The sequence below is a fragment of the Saccopteryx leptura genome, chromosome 3, assembly GCF_036850995.1.
Source record: "Saccopteryx leptura isolate mSacLep1 chromosome 3, mSacLep1_pri_phased_curated, whole genome shotgun sequence".
Taxonomy (NCBI): Eukaryota; Metazoa; Chordata; class Mammalia; order Chiroptera; family Emballonuridae; genus Saccopteryx; species Saccopteryx leptura.
In genome coordinates this window covers 294,352,807-294,372,253 of record NC_089505.1, presented here as the reverse complement: position 1 = coordinate 294,372,253, position 19,447 = coordinate 294,352,807, and the positions used below count along the sequence as shown (strand labels likewise).

Genomic DNA, 19,447 nt, shown 5'->3' with positions numbered 1-19,447 from the left:
TCTATGCACTTGATGTGGGAATAACAATCCCCACTCTTCTTACTTCACAAGATTGTTCTGATGATCTAAACTAATAATAACTGCAAAACACATTTTAATGGTATGGTGCTTCTACTAGGGTAATGGATGGTTTTATGCATTCACTTGTCAAAACCAACAGACTGTTTTCTTTATCTCTTGAATTTTTATTCAGTGGAACAGGAATGAACCCCTAAATCTTCCAAATGTGAACAATAAAAGACTCTGAATGACTTTTCCTGGCAGTCTCCATGACACGGCTGAATTATTTAAGCCTTTATTTAATTCCGGGGAAGAAAGGAAAACAAAAATAGCCCATGAGTAATGATATTACTTTTTATGAATTCATTTAGGAAAAAAATTGTTTTTTGCATTTTTGTTCTCCATCTAAAAAAATCACATTGGTAATATGGATACCTTATTATTTTATTAGGTAGATATACTTTAATGTCAAGGTTAAGTTTCTCTAGATAGAGATATGGCATATCTTTAGATATGCCACAGAGACCATGAGTGGCAGAGGTAGGGAGCAAGTGTTCATTTATTGTAACAGTGTAAATAATATATAACTTAAAAGATTAAATTAATGTTTTTTAAGTAACAATGTTTCAGATTTAACACATGGCAAAGAAATAAATATAAAATATTTTTCTAAATATGTAAGGGTGTCTCATAAACCCAGTGTTCTAGGGACTCCATGTTTGGCTGGACATTAATAGGGGTGCCATCCAAAATACCTCTGTGTTCGCACACATATGAAAACATTGGAGGGAAATGTAACTGAATGATAATTTGTCCAGAATCTTATCTTTTCATATCCATTACAAATACCTAAGAAAGGAATATATAATATGGCATTTTAAGCACTTACTTTACCATGATTTATATATGTTTAGCAACATACCTAAGAGCATCTTCCAAAACATCATTTCGATAAACGCCCTGTGAGTCAAGTGCTGACCAAGAGTGTTTGGCTGGACACATCAACCATGTAGGGATACACCCACTACCTGTGTAAGTTGAGTTGACCAATAGACTCGTTGAGCACTGGCTAGACAAACAACCTTGGGCGGAAGGCTGATGGGCATGAGAAGTGGAGTGGAAGGATGGCTGCCCTGCAGAAGTCTCACATCCAAGGAGTGGTCAGTAGTCAGCACTATTGGGACAATATAATAAGTGAAAGGGTGCAGCAGAGAGCAGTCAGACCTGTGTGAGTGTGGAGTCAGAGGTATCTTCCCAAGAGTAAAAGCATAAAATAATAGGATACTGTTACTATCATCTTAAACAGCCCATTACCAAGAATTGGACATGGAAATACATTTCTACGAGTAGCCTGTCACCTCTGAGGATGACGCTTTGCAGCAGGACCTGTCTCTCTTGGCCACATCGCATATACCTTATATCTGAAGAGCTTCAGCAAACTGACTCTTCCCAGTACTGTAACTTTCTAGTTATATCTGTCACAGTAGGTTGACGTTGCTTATTTGGTTTAAAACTAAAGAAGGAAAGGAAATTCACTACATTTTTAGGCTATTTAACATATTTTAAGTAATTCACTGTGAAAAGATATAGTTAGTAGCACAACAGAATATTTTTTACCTTTTTATTGACTTTATTGGGGTGACATTGGTTAATAAAATTATATCGGTTTCAGATGTGGAATTCTTTAGCACTTATCATCTGTATATTGTACTGTGTGTTCACCACCCCAAGTCAAGTTTCCTTCCATCACCATTCATCCCCCCATACCTTCTTCTACCTCCCCCCACAGAATGATTTTCAGGTCTTTTATCTGAGGTTTAATATTAAAAGGATAATTTTAGAGTAAATTTTTATTTTCCCCATGTGGGTTTTTTCATGCTAACTGGAAATGTTGAAACCTCAAAATAAATATGGGTTTTGTTCTATATGCCTCTCGGTTGATCCTTACGGGAGCTCATAATGTCACATGGCCCTCTTCCCTCTGGGGGGAGATCTGCCATGTCCAGTTGTCTCCTGGTCACAGGCAAAGCTTTAGCTCCCTCTGCTCTGTCCCTGTGCCTGGAAAAGGGTCACAGGGGTTCCTCCATACAGGTGAATCCAAACAGACTCATCAAGAGACAGTTTTCTAATTGTGCTTATCTAGTTTGACTAACCCTTTCTACAAATATGTAATTCTAATACACGGATGCTAGCATCTACCAGCTTAGTATGTGGGTATGTCAAGAGGTATGTCTGCATAACAAGTAGGAATGAGCCAAGATTTTGTGGACTGTCCCAAAAGAGTTTATTAAATGATTAAACCTATATCTTTCCTTGAGGATACTATAAGATTTCTAAATGTTAGTATTTGGTATGAATCCATTTGCAAATTCAACAATTTAAGAAATGACACTTTATTTTCTGTATCTTAATGTTTTGCTCCAAAGCCCCTATCTTATGAGAGTGGCATAAGATGGAGCCTTGCTCATTCCTCTTGTCCTAGCTGTGAGTCACCTATACACTGCCTGGACAATCAGGGAAGAAAGCTGCAGAGGTCTCTGTCACTAACCATGGAGTGTACTGTTAAGATGCCATTTGCCTGGTCTGTATGGTACCTTCAAGGCCAACAACTCCTGAGACATGACAACCTGAGCTCTGGCTTTCTGAAGACACAATTAAACCTTGTATTTACAAAGTTCAGTACAAAGGAAATGCTCGTTTGTGTGGTCCTGGACAAGTCTTTATGTTCACTGATTATCTGGGCTCCCTGCCCACTGTCCCTTGTCCCCTGATTACAGCCAACACTTTCCTCATCCCTATCCACTACCACCAGATTTTGGATGATCGTCACTAAAGCAGTATGATAAATATATATTTGCATAGTTCAGAATAAATTTCTATACACTCAGAGGGAAATTATGTGCTATTCAGTGTCTATAAGGATATTTCTTGCTAGCTTCTTAAAAAGAGATACATTATATTTTATCTGGGAACTTTGGCTGTCTTCACTGAGGGTGGCTCATCCATCCCTGATATGGGAAATAGACATCTTTCCTTTCTTTTCTTGCAAAATAATGTCCCTTACTTCTTTCAAATTTTTCTTCACGTTTGCCTCTTTGAGAATATCCTTTTTATCATTCTTTGGAAATTTTAACGGTATCTGATCTAGTGGTTTATGTCATTTCCCAAACCTTTGCCACTCAACTTTTTAATTTCTTATGTTTTACACATTCATTTTAAAGATGGAGATTCATCAATCATATGCTCTTGTTTTATCTTTGTGACTTTATCAGAGTTTTGATTCCTGAAGCAAAGAATATGCTCTCTCCTTAATATTTCTTTCTGTATCTCTCTCTCCTCTCCTCTCTTTCTGTCTCTATTTTTAGCTAGCATTCTTAATTCCCCTATCTGGTCAACAGGTTCAACATTTTCTTTGGCCATACTACTCATCATCTTCCAATGAATTATGTATCATTTTTACTTACTGTGTCCGTTGCCACCAGTCTGCTCCCCCCACAGAAGCTGGTTTCCACAAGGGCATGGAGCTAACCTGCTCATTGCCTGACATACCTCTAACAGTGCCTGGCCCAGAGTCAGTGCTCAACGAATATTGTTGAATGAATGAATGACGCATAATGTTTGCACAAATGGCAAAAGTAAATAAATAAATAAATAAATAAAATGGTTTACTCTCCTCAGATGGTTTCATATTTTCGTAATCCATTGTATTTTATTTTGTGTTTCCAGATATCAACATGGCAGGAGAACCCAAACCCTACAGACCAAAACCTGGAAACAAGAGGCCCCTTTCTGCACTTTATAGGTGAGTAAGTATGCACAGGTTACGATATGTCCTAGTGAGAATGGCCAGCTTTAAAAAGCAGCACACATAACATGCAAGGAAGTGCATGAGGAGCAATCCTGGCCGGCAGTGAGTACAACACAAGGCGGGCTCTCGACACCTGTGCACGTTGCACAGCACTGGCTGGATACTGGATGCCTCACCTTCTCTTCTAACTCAGACAACCTGCTGCAAGAGAGTTCTCTAATAGAACCTAGTGAGAATCTCTCGTGACTGCCTGGCAAGTGGTGGGAAGGCCGTGTTTGTTGACGGCCGCATGCCACGCACTGCAGTGTTTGATCTCACCTAATTGTCACAGCGTGCTGCAGTGCAGGGAGTCCTCCTCCCCACTCCAGGTCAGGAGCCCCATGTGCAGTTTCCAAGCGGTGTCCCTGGTCACACCCCTGGGAAATGAGGGCGCAGGTACTTCAACTCATGCTTCCGATGCCACACCCACTTTCCATCCTGCTGATCATTCAGCCTCTTTTGTGACAAAGTACACATTCCCCCAAACAACAATACAGTCTTTTTCTTCTCCGAAGAGACGTCTCTGATTCCTTGAACCTTTCCTGACATTCTTCGGTTTGAGTTCCTTTGACATTCTGGCCTTTCCTTCACGCTTCCGTTTACCAGGACCACACCTGTCATCTCAGTCCCCGCAGACAGAGTAGGCTACATTTAGAGTTCCTATTGTTCTGTGTGTACTTTTCTGAGATTAAATAAAATTCAGTCGTTTGGGGGAAGAAAACAGAAGTAAACTATCGGAACTTCAGTTTTTTAAAAAATAGCTACTTTGAAAAAAACTCATGTTCTGCTATTAAGCTGTGTGCCCCATTTCACATATTTTTTTCTGTTGGTTTCTTTGCCTTTGAGTGCTGACTTTGTATGACTCCTCGCTAAATCCCATTAGACACAGCCCGCTGTCCCGGTCTGTTGAGATCTCCTATCATTTTAATTGATTCAGCCTCTCCCAGATTGAGATCTTCACTCCATCAGTGTCCACATCCAGCGAGCGCCTGTGAGTGTTGAACAGGCCCCCTTGTCCCCTGATATCATTTGGATTAAGGAGAACTGAGTTATCCTGTCACCACCGATTATGTTCTGATACAGTGCAGCCTGCTCAGAAGAAAGCTTGGAGCTCTGTCCTTGTCTTTGTTCTCCAAAGACCAGCATTTTTTTCCTCCCAACCACTTGCTGCCTTGGTTGGTTCCCAAACTATTATAAAATAAAAGGGTCAGAACTAGGTGACTTCTAAGGACCCGTTTATGTCCGATGCCCCAGGGCTCTCTAATGAAAGAAAGACCATCGAAGATCTTAAAATATATATGGGAAGTGTATCTTAATTGATAGTATTTTCATTGTGTGATTTTATTTAATTTTAACTGAAAATGTTTATGTAAAAATGGAAAGGTAAACAACTTAACAAACGTTGATACTTGGTCTTAAGGCAGTATCTATGTGAGAGGTAGAAGGCAGAGTCACCCACCCAAGAAAATGTTTATACAGCTGAGAAATGCAAATTATTTTTCCAATCAGATGCATTTTTAAGCAGATGCACAGAGCAGGCAGGGAATGCAGAACATTTGAAAAGCCAGCATTCCAGCTGAAAAGCCAGCCAATGAATGGCTTTCTTTCTTATCAAAGAGTTCCCACTGCCTGTGCAACAATGTTAATTTTCCCCATTTTTCCTGTTTTTGGAGTGATTTGATTTTCTTGTAAGAGACAGGTACCATAAGAAGAAACAAATGCCTTTGTCACTGTTATTTCTCCATTATGGAGGCAGGTTGAATTGTGAATTCAGAAGAGCTGGAAGCAGAAGTTTATTTCAATCTGGCATAGTGTACACTAACCACAATAGCAGCAAAATGCGTGTTTATGCTATTTTCATCTGTTTACACAAATGGAGGTTGGATGCGCTGAAATCGCCAACTGGTGACTATGGGAACAAAGAAAGTGGAGCGCCTCAGAGAAAGCCGTTCATGCACACGCTGTCTCGTTCTTACATAAGCTTAGTAATGATACCTCCCTTTTGTGAGGACAGTGATGTTTTTCTGTCATTATTCATCTGTTTGCTACTGAACTCCAGGTTGGTGTTGTGTGCTGGGCTTCATAGATGAGGAGGGTCAGCTGCTGAGACAATAAAGGCTTTGCCTGAAGTCAGGTAACAAGATTAGGAACTGAACTCTGGTTTGCAGCCTTCAGGTCTGGTGGTCTTGACACTAGCATCTAGCTGTCTCCTCACCTGCTACTGCCTAAGCAGCACAGGTTACGAAAGGCAGAGATTCCTGCCCACCAGAACCAGTCATCAGTTACGTTTCTGTCCCTGGGTACACTGTGTGTCACATAAGGACATGCATCACCGCCTATTTGCATGACCAGAAAGCACAGGTGTGCACCGGGCTCTTTAGCTAACATATGGGTCTTGCCATTTTCTTGACAGGGTGGGGCTGAATAGTTGCGGTGAGAGCAGCCAGCTGGCACAGGAAGGTAGATGTGGCAGCAGCTTGCAAGGGAGCGATTTCCACCTTTCTTACTGTCCTCTGCAGCTTTGGGTCTGTTTCCTTCTCTGTAAAATGAATGGGCTGAGACCATTTCATTTGTTTGTTCATTCATTCCTACAAGACACATTTATTGTATGTTCACAACAGTCTGGGCACTGTGGTAGCTTATCTTGGCAAATGACACAGGAAAAAATGCCAAGGCTGCTTGGTGAGGAGAGAACATAGTATATAAAAGCAACTCATTTTTGTGGTTCTAGGGAAAGCCCCGACATACGTTTGTGCCCTGTGCCGTGCTCTGCATCCGTTTGCTCAGTCAGGGGTGGGAATGGCCTGCCGTCTGACCTTCCTCTCCCTCTGTGTCCCTTTCCTCTCCACCGTCCACCACAGAGCAGTGTCTACACGGAATAGTCATGGAGCCTTGTTCCCTCTTGGAATCGAGTTTTTGATATAGCCAGACAGGCTGCACTAAGCAAGTAGCATGTGCTAAACTAACATGAATACGGAGAACTCACAAAAACTTTTAAAACATCACCAAGCTGCACAGTATTTCCTTCCTAAGTGAGTTAGGTGTGCACATGAATGGTCACTCAGCAGACTCCGCAGCACGGGCACAGCCACGGAAACCAAGGAGAGCATCTCGTGGTGGGAGGTGAGATGAGCCACTTGTAAGGAATGCATAACAGGGACGGTCCAGTGGCCGGGACTGCCCAGATCCCTATCAGCCTGCTTCTCGGATGGAGATACGTCCGCTATCCTGCAGACAACAGGGGTCATGTGAATGTCCTGAGTGGAAATGGGGTATAGCATGAAGGACATGTCCAAGGGTTCCCACTTAGGCCACTGAGGGAGGGAGATCACATGGCTCTGATACAAGAAACAAGGAAGACGTGATAAGCAGCTGACTTGGGTTTAGGGTTGGGGAAGGACGCAGAAAGAAATTATTTCTGCCTTAGGAGTTCATAAAGGTAGATAATTCATGAAAATATCACTTGCAATAAAAATGTCTCCCATTGGAGACTGGTTGTCTAGGAAAGATAGTCATTTGTGAACATTCCATAAACAGGGGACCTCGTCCTAATGGTGGTAGCAAATGTGTTCTCTGGAGAAAAATATTGTAACTTTTAATAACTTGATGCTTCACATGTGCTGTGTCCATTGCACCATGTCTGTGGCATTACCAAATAATGATTCTCCCCCAGGAAGTGAGTTTCCCAGCATGCCAAGTTCTAGTTCTAGTTGCTAAGTGACAAGAATTGTGTGATGGTTTCCCTTCTGCTTGTGAATGAGACAGACCTTTCCTCTCTGATGTGAAGAGAGCAGACAACTTATCAGAGCTGACCAAAAACAGGTTTTCATTCACAACCGAGAGGCAGCTGTCCCAGGTCAGGAAGACATGGAAAACAATGTTTTACCCACCTCATTGCACGGATGGTACCAGGTGTCATTCCCAGGTGTGGTCTGTGAGGCTCCACAGATGCCTTTCATAGCAACCTTCCCACCATGGGAATCAAGGCTGTCACTGCAAGTAGCTTCAAGGCTCCTTAAGACTGTCACAGGATAAGCTCTAGTATCTCACTTACGGTCACCACAGTGGTGGTGGTAGCCATGGATGTGGACCATGTTACAGGAAATTTGGTGGTCAAAAACTTCCAGAACAAGGGCCGAGCAAGGTGACTGTGTGACTGTGCCGCAAAGTCTGGTGATTTGACATTTATTCTTCATGAGTCCTGTTGTCATCCTGCCCGGTGACTCTGTCACATCATGAGAAAGGAGACCCTCAGGGGACCCAAAATGTCCCCTAGAACCTTGAACGGAAACTAAAGTACTAGAAGCTAATTTCAGCTAATACTGAAGGGCAAAAATCAACCTGGAGGAGATCTCCTGGACATCTCTGCTGCACCCGCTTGCTCTGGGTGGTAACCAGTTACTGATTGATTATTGCATGTAGTTTCTGTCCCCTTTTATAATGTCAAGGATAATACACATTCGCTTTCAGAAGCTTCATATTTACAGTATCGATGTCTCCCTCTGCACTGGTAATGGCTTTATTTCCCCTGCCCCATCAGGTGGGCCCACTCGGAAAGCCATCCAGGAGTGAACTCTGGTGTTCGTGGAGTGTTGGAAGCTCAGGGAAACGTGGCTCCTGTCCCTGCGCTGCCTCTTGTCCTTCTGCAATGGACACAAGCCCCAGTGCTGACATGCCTCCCGGGGTCAATTTGAAAGGAGGTTGTTTGAGTTCTCTGTGTATATTGTATATTAACTCCTTACTGGGTGTATCTTTGGTGAATATCTTCTATTTGGTAGGCTGTCTTTTTGTTTTGTTGATGATTCCCTTTGCTGTGCAAAAACTTTTTAGTTTGATAGCCCCATGTGTTTCATTTTTTTATTTGTTTCTCTTACACAAGCAGGTATATCAATATATATATTACTAAGAGTGATATCAAAATGTTTACTGGATATTCTTCTAAGAGTTTTATGGTTTTAGTTCTTACATTTAAGTCTTTAATCTATTTTGAGTTTATTCTTCTATATGGTTTAAAAAAATAGTCTAGTTTCTTTTTTTTTTCTTTTTTTTTTTTTTTTTACTGTTTATTGACTAGACCAGTGGTAGTCAACCTGGTCCCTACCGCCCACTAGTGGGCATTCCAGCTTTCATGGTGGGTGGTAGCAGAGCAACCAAAGTATAAATAAAAAGATAGATTTAACTATAGTAAGTTGTTTTATAAAGATTTATTCTGCCAAACTTAGCAAAAAATCGATATAAAGTACTTAGTAAGTAATTATTATTGTATGCTTTAACTTGCTGTAACTCTGCTTTATAAATTTTATAAAGTAAAGTTACTTCCCTACTTTATAAATCACCATTACCGTGGAACCAGTGGGTGGTTAGAAAATTTTACTACTAACAGAGATACAAAAGTGGGCGGTAGGTATAAAAAGGTTGACTACCCCTGGACTAGACTGTCCATTCTTCATTGTATATTCTTGCCTCCTTTGTCATAGATCAGGTGACCATATATGTGTAGCTTTATTTGGGGGGCTTTCTACGTTGATCTATGTGTCTGTTTTTATGCTAGTACCATGCTATTTTAATCACTATGGCCTTATAGGATAATTTGATATCAGGTAGCTTGATATTCTAACTTCATTGTTCTTTCTCAAGCTTGCATGTAAAGTGAAAAAAAAATAGAGTAAGTTGTTGCAGGGTCTGTGTAGAGCCACAGTCTCTTTTTGCTCCTGATCCAATCTTTCCAACCAAATTACAGTCATGGAAAAGTGTGATTGCCAATATTCACAAGAGAAGAAAATTTTAAATATCTCCTTCTAACATTCAAAGCTGAATAGCCACACATCTGGGTTACTGAGAATGAGTTCTCTTTAATTCACACTTCCCGAGAGAACATGACCACCTGTTGAAACAGAAAAGGCCACACTCATTCCCATTTGGGATGGTTATAATCATGCAAATGTCTTACATGTGTATGTTTGGTGGAAAGAGTGTTAGACAGTCCTGTCTCCTAAAGGAAGAATAGAAGTTTCCTCCATGGTGATATATTTAAGGAGCCTGGATCTGTTACAAATGCTCTACAAATTTTAGTTATTCTCCTCGTTATGATTATTTAAAGAAAAGAGTCTATAATAACATATTTAAAGAAGTTATTTTAAGTGAGCCTTGAGCTATGATAATGTTACTAAAACTCAACACAGTCAACTACGCAGGTTAACATTTCCCATAATTGCCTAAAGAAATTTCCTTAAACAGGATGTTTATTTAAAGTGTGTGACTCATATTTTACACTAAGCAAATGTCATTTATAAACCTTTTAATTTAAAACGTTTGAAGAAGCGCTGACACCACACCCATTGGAACAGCCCTGCTGCAGGCACTTCTCTGCAAGTGAAAGAATGGCCGACCCACAGTCTTCTGTCATGTTTTTCTGCATAAAGACCCATGCGTGCCCTGGCCGGTTGGCTCAGTGGTAGAGCGTCGGCCTGGTGTGCAGAAGTTCCGGGTTTGATTCCCGGCCAGGGCACACAGGAGAAGCGCCCATCTGCTTCTCCACCCCTCCCCCTCTCCTTCCTCTCTGTCTCTCTCTTCCCCTCCCGCAGCGAGGCTCCATTGGAGCAAAGATGGCCCAGGCGCTGGGGATGGCTCCTTGGCCTCTGCCCCAGGCACTAGAGTGGCTCTGGTCGCAACAGAGCGACGCCCCGGAGGGGCAGAGCATTGCCCCCTGGTGGGCAGAGCGTTGCCCCCTGGTGGGCGTGCAGGGTGGATTCCGGTTGGGCGCATGCGGGAGTCTGTCTGACTGTCTCTCCCCGTTTCCAGCTTGAGAAAAAAATACAAAAAAACCCCCAAAAAACAAACAAACAAACAAACAAAAAGACCCATGCGTACCTTCTTGAATGTGGAAAGAGCAGGGTGTTGGAAAGGGAGGCTGAGTTGTACAGTTCCTTAATGCCAAGCATCCTTCTCTAAAGCTTTTTGAAAGACTCCAGTTTTATTTATTTGATTAGAGGTAGTTCATGATATAATCAAAGGAAACAAAACCATGCACTGATTTTAAGAAGAGGTAACTAATAAGAATCAGGAATCAGGAGAAGCAGGGGGTGACATGGGGTGAGGTGAGCAGATAGGATCAGGCAAAGTATACTTAGAAAACTTATGCAATAATAAAGTATTATAAGTGAACATCTGACTTAGTTTTGAGACTCCTGGCAGCCCAAGCAAAAAGGGGATGCATGGGGATTTATGTAACTGTCCATTAAAAGGGAGTGTTCTAATGGGATGAGAAACTGTTTATTTTCCTAACTTTCTCTTCTGAGAGGACCTATCACATATGAAATCATCTAACCAGAGTAGTAAATACCACCCTCAGTAGCAGTCATAACACACAGAGTTACACACACCAAATGTTTTTAAACTAATGGAACTCTCCTTGTGAGTCTGTCAGTAAAAGCCGAGGATAAACCGCAGTAAGACAAGCCACAGCTTTCCTTTTCGCTTCTCCCAAGGCAGTTGACCATCCTGTGACAGACGGAGGGACCTCAAAAATTTGCGTGACATTCTAAGATGGCTAGACCTACAGAGCAGCTGGGTTCAAATTACCCATAGAGCTGTGTACCAGAAGATAGAGGGAGCAAGAGCAAGCTGACCCCGGGTTGGCCTGTCTTCCCAGTCCCAATGGCTAGAAAAAGAGACCACACTTGGGTGTTCACGACCTTCCCTTAGTACTCCCCCCCCGAGTTGAGGAGAAATGCACAGGAATGGTCAGCTGTGCATGCAGGGAAGGGGCTGAAATTCCACTGCCTCCGGGCAGTTGGCTGGTATACACAAAGATGGGTTACTCTTCTTCTAATCGCTAACTTTGCTATTATGAAAGACTTGCCTTCTTTCATTTGTGACAACAGGATTTTCTGTTGGACAGAGCTCCTCATTAGCAGGACTGGAGGGTGCCGGCCCCTTGTGCCACATACTCTCTGTGTCTCACTTGGTCTGTGTTCCGGGTGCTTTGCATGAGGAGGCATTAAAGTAAGAGTGCCAACAGTACCACCACACTCCTGCCTCCGGGGTGAAAGGGGATGGGGTCCTTGTGTGGGGGCAGGGGGAGCAGTGGGAAGGGCTGCAGCCTGGGAGGAAAGTGCTTACTGGACTTTAAACCCTGGCAAGGTGGAGTCAGTGCTGATTTTGTCCCTTTTCATCATTGTAGCTTTCTGATCATTATCTTGAGATTCAGTGACCAATTATTCTAGAAGAGCCCTCGGCACAGAATTTAGGGCCTTGAGCCTTCAACCTAAGACATATTTGTATGTTGGTTGTTTTTCACTTTGAAGAGTTTCTTTATTCATTTTTTTGCCCATAGGGGCTCATTTTCCTCTGTCTTTGCCATCTACACATTAAGTTCAAGACTCCAGGATGTGTCTCCCAGTCCAAGGCAACGTGGAAGGGAGCATGAAATATAAATTTGAAATGTGTCCTAAAGTCTTATTCTTAAATGAACCAAAGACCAAAATAAGAAAAAACCTTAAGTATGGGAATGGTACCCTCTCTTTATACTGTTTCTAATAGAATTAAAAACAAAATCTTCCAACCCAGAAATCCTCTCCACAAAAGTAGTAGATAAGCAAGACACTCTTACTGAATAAGGACTAACCCAGAATGTTATGCCAATCATTGGTAACCCACTAGGTCACTGGGACATTATAAAAACAGAAAGAAATCTCACCTTCTGACACAGGGAAACATGTCCTCAAGATAAACAGTAGCCAGTCCTCAGGTGAGAGGGCTGGAGAGCATTGTTTTGTCACACACAATGTGTCCTAGGCTCACCTGGTAATTGGAACCCACCCGTGTTAACCAGTTGGCAGCTGTCTCTACCCAGAGGAGAGTTAACTTCATATATCTGTAGGACATATAGTCGTTTTGCAACTTGGAGCCAGATGTCCACCAGTGTCAGGGCCCTTCTCTCCCACTGAGCCTGGGAGATGGGGTACTGTCCTCCTCGATGCCCACAATTTAGAGATGGCCCCCAGGTCCTCAGGAGAGGACACGCCTGGGTCATTAAGGCCTATCAAGTTTTCAAAAGGATTTCTAGTTTTTCAGAGAAAAGGAGAAAGTCCTCACAATGACAAATTTTTTTAACTGATTTTAATTTATTGTGTTTTCATAGATTCTAATGTCCCCGAGTGCATCCCCCTACCCCCGTGTTCCCCTCAACATCCCCTTTGCCCACCTCCCCACGGTGCCCTTCCCCCTTCCCTCCAGGATTATCCCATCCTCTCATCCCCTTTCCCTCTGTCCACTTTCTCTCTGGTCCCTTTGACCCAGTCTCTGTCTCTATTCTGTTTCTCAGTTCACATTGTTCATTGGATTCCTCAAATGAGTGAGGTCATATGACATTTTTCTTTCTCGAAAGTAAATATTCAAAGGAAAAGGAAGGGAGGGAAATCTCTTATTTCTAAGAGAGAGTATTAAGTTTAAAAATTTTAGGTTTTTGTCTCAAATTTTTTAAAAATGCAATTGAGAGTGACGTTCAAGAGCTGGCTTGTGTGTGATGGACAGAGTGCCCCTTTCATTAAGCTCCTTCCCGGAGGGCTAGGCTTCGGGCCACCTCACCGATCATTCCTCAAAAGCACCAGCTTCCCCGTCACATTCCCATCACACACGCTCAGGGATGCTCAGTGACCACACTGACTGCCTCTCTCCTCACAACTGGATAAAAATAGTAATGAGAACCACGTCATCATGTATAAGACTGCTGGAGCCTGTGAAAAATGAGAGAGGAGGAAAGAGAAATGAGTATGTGTCACATAGATGGATGTCTTGGATTAACGAGAAACCAGACGGCTCCTCTCCATCATCCTGTCTCACCTGTACAGGTGAACGACATTTTTTAAAACTATATATGTTATTATAACTATATACGTTATTTTATAAAATGAACTAGTTCTGTTATTTTCATTTAAGAAAAATGTATTTCCCCCAGTCAATGCAAGTGTGAAAATATTAATCACAAAGTATAAGCAGAGAGAAAATATTGAGTTCTAAAAAGATTTTTTTTAAAAAAATTTTAATTTGGAGCAAGTATAAAAAGCGAAGTTTGTGAGTTAGTTAGCTTGGGTTGGCTTTAACTGTGTTGATTTGAAAACAGTTTACATAATTCTTATAAAAATTACATGAACTGGTTAATGTCTTTGTAAGAGTAATTTTTCTGGTTTAGTTACAAGTACTAAAAGGGAAGCAAAATGCCTCGTCTTTCAATGTCTGGACTGATGAGGGAGATAAAAGCAGCCAAGTCTCACTAGGTAATGTCAGCCACATGTGATGAATGTTCTCCCCAAAATGGGTTCTTTTGGAAGTTAATTAAGTCTATTAAATTTCCAAAATTCCTTTCTACTAAAATGACAGTGTGATTGGTAATTCATCCTTGGTGGTATCGTTAAAAGTCACAATACTTGGAGTGTAATGGCTCATCTTCCAAACTTTGGCATTGACATGGAGCTCCCGGGCGTCTGGGAGACTGGCTAAGGGCACAGGGAAGTTGGAGTGAAACAAGGTGCTACATTGTGTGCGCTTGAGTATTTGTTTAGAACACCTCCTCCTTGAGAAAATGTCTGCTTGTGCATTCGAACCACTTGGTGTCGGAAAACATCATTGGTCGTCTGAAGGAGCTGGACTGGGAGTCAGGGAACCTGCACCCACAGCATGGACACCAGCTGGCTAATTCAGAGCAACCAACCTCTTTTAAACCCAGTGTTATCATAACAACACCAAGAAGTTGAGCTCAACCACTGCTTAGTTTATTCCCAGTTCTAACATTCAGGAGTTCTGCTGTTGACTTTCTAATCCAGAAAGCAACAGAAGATCAGTGGCAGCTTTATTGAGTTTATTTCTTTCTTTTTTCCTTCAAATTCTGACCAATATCTGATATTATTTGGCTAAGTAATTTCATTTTTGAAAGGGTATTAAGAAAATCCTAAGTGTATTAAAAATATTTTAAAATTAGATATGTTCTATCCCCAGCTGTTTTTTGCAGTTTTATTTATTTTCATTTGTTTTTGCAGTTTTATTTATAATACTGAGTAATCTGATCCAACCAAAATATTATACAGTGGTAGGTATGACACTTCTATTAGAAAAGGTTTTTTAAAGATTTTACTTATTGATTTTAGAGAGAGGAGAGAGAGAGAGAGAGAGAGAGAGAGAGAGAGAGAGAGAGAGAGAGAGAGAAAGGGAGGAGTGGGAAGCATCAACTCAAAGTAGTTGTTTTCCATACGTGTGGTGTTGGGGCAAGCCCAGCAACCTCAGCATTCCAGGCCGATGCTTGATCCACCCTGCCACCACAGGTCAGGCTAGGCGGAATATTTTACAAAGTGCTCATTATAACATGGGAAAAGGTTTAAGATTTGAGTAGGAAAAAAACCCCCACAAAATTATATAAACAGCACATATAACAGCATATAATTATATAAACAGGACACTTTATATAAGCAGACAACCAAAACTATTTAATAAATAAAACAAACATACTGAGGAAAAAAATAGAAATCAGAACATTAGCTCTCTTTGTCTTTGGACAGGGACACTATGAATGATAGCTTTTGTAATGTTAATACCCAATCATACACATTTTTTAATGAGAATTTTATAACCAAAAAAAGAATAACAAAGGAGAGAGAGCAATTTAAAAGCCACATTTTCCCGGGGGTAGCAGGTAACATCCCAGGAACACACTCGTGCAGGTGACCGCGGGGGTTCTTCGCGCAGACCAGCTCAGCAGACATAGCCCTCCACCTTCAGGACTGCATTCCTTCAGTCACCGTGGTTATTAGAAAAGTTAATTTTCTAAAAGGGCCACTACATTAACATGAGTCTCCCAGGTCCCTGCAGCCCGCAGCCCTGCAGGGAGAAGCAGTTCCTTCTAGAAGTGTCCATCAGCCACCGCAGGACAGGTTCAGGAGCTCAGGGCAGAGCAGGGAACCGCTGAAGTCATCTAATCTTCAAAAATGAAAAAGTCAAAATGTCTGAGCCTGTAGGTGGTGCAATTAAGTAAATAATCAGGACGGCAGGGCAGAGACAGTTCTGAGGGCAGATAGTGAGCCATGAATAAGACAGGGCCACCTGCCCGATGGCAACTGTCCCCCATTGCACTAAAAGCTGCGCAGTCAAGTCCTTTGTCACTGCTGCTTTGGAAGGACATAGTGTGCAGGGCATGCCCATGACAAGGAAGGACGAACTGGTCTGTGTCCCCGACTCTTAGCAGCAAGAATCCAGGGTTGCAGGACAAGCCATGCGAACAAGTCTGTGTACAGTGAGTGGATCAGAATGTGTATATTAAGAAAGCAATCCACCAGCCAAGAGCTTAGTTTGAATCAGAAACAGAGAATGACCCCCAAAATGCAGATGTCGTATGTGAAATAGCATTCTGAGTTGGAGAGCCAAGCCTTTCTCAGAGGCACTTAAGTCCTTGTTTTTACTAAAACTGTCCATGACGTCGGAGTGAAGACATTATTGCAATACAGTGAAGTTATGAGAGGATTCAGTGACATTATAACTTCTAATTTCTTGATTGCTAAAGATTGTTTTTCTCTCCTTTTTTTAAAAAATTCATTATGGGATGGGGACCCTGAGAGAAAGAATAGAGTTAAGGATGACATTATTTACTGCTCCCTGAAATCTACTGGCTTAAAAGAGGAAAACGTAGTGTTTGTTCTGTCCAGCAGTCTAGGCTGGAGTCGCTCGGGCAGTTCTGCTCTGTGGGGTGTCCAGCATGGCCCCTGGGCACACATCAGGTGCCTGGACCAGCTGTGGGGCTGGCACCTGCCTCTGCACAGCCTCTCCGAGTGGTTAGCTACGACACCGTCCCGGCACGGCGGTCTCAGAGTCATCAGAGTTTACAGAGTGACTGGCTTCAAGAAGGAAGAAGCTGCCTGTGCTCTGCGAACCTCGAGTGGAAGTTCCACAGTGTCACATCCCCAGAGCAAGTTACAAGGCCAGCCTGTGTACAAGAGGAGGGCACAGGGATCCCACCTCTGGGTGGATGGAGGGAAGGAACTGATGACAGCTGGACTGTCCACCCAGGTATCTCCAAGGTCTGGGGACCAAGCACCTGAACACACGAAGCTACAGTTACATGGGCTGGGCAGTCCTCGTGGCGGGGGCAGGAGCAGGCCAGGTGGGCGGTGGAGATGAGGATCTCAGCCTCCAAACATATTCAAGTCAGGATGCCTGTTAGCCGAGTGGAGACGTCGACAGGTGAAGACAAGCCTGGAGTTCAGGGCCAGGGCCAGGCTGCCTGTGCTCATTGGTGGGTGGCACTCACAGCCATGAGACTGGAGGACAGCCAACCCAAACAACGTGAATTCAAGACAGAAAAGAGAAGAAGTCCAAGGGCTGAGCTCTAGAACAGGCTGGTGTTCCAAGTCAGGAACTAGCAATGGTGACTCGAGACAACTAGCAGGGCAGCTAGACTGATAGTAGGAAACCCAGTGAAGTGTTGGCAGGAAGAAGGAAGGAATTGATTCACATGTTCTTCAACATTCATGTTCACCAGCAATTGACCGTGGCATTGTGTGATTTGTGAATTCACTCTCAGGTTTGGAGACTTTGACAAGACCGTACCTGTCAGGTTTTGGGGTATGGCGTGATCAGCACCACTAACTCAGGAAGCAGCCCAGAAGGGAAGGGGACATGCTCGTGTGAGACACTAGCTGTGGGGTGTTAGGGGACACAACCATGTAGCCCAGCCAGTCAGCTGGGGTTCTCAACACGCCCCCAGGGGAGGCGATAGTGACCATTCAGGCAGGTGAGTGGCATCACACCATTTTTTCAGCATGTGGCAGCTGGAGTCATGAAATTCTGACATTTAGTTCTAGGATATAATTTTTCAGAGATCTGAGGGGTGTAAGACACTGGATCTGAAAGAGGCTGAGGTTACAGAGACAGGAACTCGGGCAGGAGATTAATCTGCCGGACACGTGTGTCCCTGGGAAGTGAGCAGCCGTACAGTTAAGCAAGACATATGCAGAAATGAGAGGCTCTCCAAGCCTGGAGCAGACGTTAGCTACACTCGGCGAATAGTTTTTACGTGTTCTTCTAAGAGAAGGTGGAGGAGAGGGTGGTGTACCTAGAACCTGAACAGTTGTGAATGTGGGGCATAGGTATAGGGGGTTGAGGAAGGCGGGTGAGGGCACAAGTCTACTGTTCACCTCAATTTACTGAGACTGTCATGTGAATACGTGTGTTATGTCATTTAGCACCATTCACAGTGAACAACTTATGGCCACTGGCCGTCAGAAGACCTTGCAGAATTGTATTGACTCTGATGCCTTCATTTACCATGCAGGAAAGCAAGATAAATGACTACAGAATTCTGCAGAGAGCAGGCCTGCGGGCTCAGGTCTAAAACTGGATCACAGACCGATGATCTGCTTCCTCCCTCTGCATGCTCGGCAGGTGCCAGGTCTCCACAGGGCTTGCCAGCTATCAGCCAGGAACTGCCTGAGACAATGGAGAGAGGCAGCTGAGCAGCTGCTGGCTAGTGTGTCTTAAATGTGCTTCCCTTCACCACACAGGCTTGGAGCTGAGATGAGCAAATCTACCAACATGCAGATAATTGAGTCTGAAAGTTTCTTTTTTCAGAAAACCATTTCTCTTATTTTCATGGAAAAGTCCACAGAGTTCTGCGTGCGTCCTTCCCAGTGTGAGCGGTGGTGCGGTCACTTCTGGTGTCATTGCACAACAAGGATGACCCTCTCCTCTGCTTTGGCCACCCCTAGCCCTGGCCATGCCCCTGAGCTGTCGGACTGAGTCCCTAGACCACAGGAGACTAGGATGGTGCAGAGCGATCTTTCTTGCCCAGAGAGTCTTCTCTCTCTGTCAAAGCCATTTCTCTTGCTGCATTTCAGTCCCTGGGAGAGTTAGAGAACATCACAGCCTGTCCACAGGGGTGAGTCCTGCAGCCTCCACTTCCAAGGTGGCAGAGTCGTGACTGTGAGGGTCAGCACCCCACCACCGTCCTGGCAGACCCCATAGCCAGCTATTCACCTGTCACTGGAGTGAGGAGCGTAGAGGGTGGGGACGGGAAGGGAACTTTCCCAGGGGCCAAATGAGAGCGGGAAGCAGACATGTCAGCCCGACATCCCGGGAAGTGGAGGGGATGCAGCTGCTTCTCCAGAGGCTCGGGAATCCAGCGTGGGCACACCCTCAGCTTTGAGGTGATGCTGATGTTCTTTGAATGGCCAACAAATAACATCAAGGAAAATGGTCCTAATATACTACAATATTGAGAATTCAAGGTCTTAATCAGACGGCCTGCATTATCGTCCTCCTCTGTGACCTTCTAGCTTTAAGGTCTTGGGAAAATTGCCCAATACCTCTCAGCCTCAGTTTCCTATGTAGGAAAATAGAGACGATAATGGTACCAACGTCACAAGGAGATTTTGAGGATTAAATGTGCTAAAATGCTTAGACTAGCATGTCAAATCCCAAATATTGGTTATTAGATGAGGCATTAAATATCCAATTTAACTTGCACGCATTGGCAGATGGACTGTATGCCTAGCAATCTAGCTTCTGCTGCCGACTTTATCCCCCCTCTCTGTCCCCTTGGCAAGTTTGAGCAAATTT

At 43.3% G+C, this 19,447-nt stretch overlaps 1 protein-coding gene across 5 annotated transcripts in view; it reads left to right on the top strand.

Annotated features, from left to right (window-relative positions):
- Positions 1-19,447, top strand: part of RALYL (RALY RNA binding protein like) — a 618,546-nt gene that overhangs the window by 466,716 nt on the left and 132,383 nt on the right. For all 5 annotated transcript variants that reach the window (XM_066372430.1, XM_066372428.1, XM_066372426.1 and 2 more), the window contains one exon: positions 3,727-3,802. In XM_066372430.1, coding sequence (XP_066228527.1) covers positions 3,727-3,802 — 76 coding nt within the window. The remainder of the gene's footprint in view (positions 1-3,726; positions 3,803-19,447) is intronic.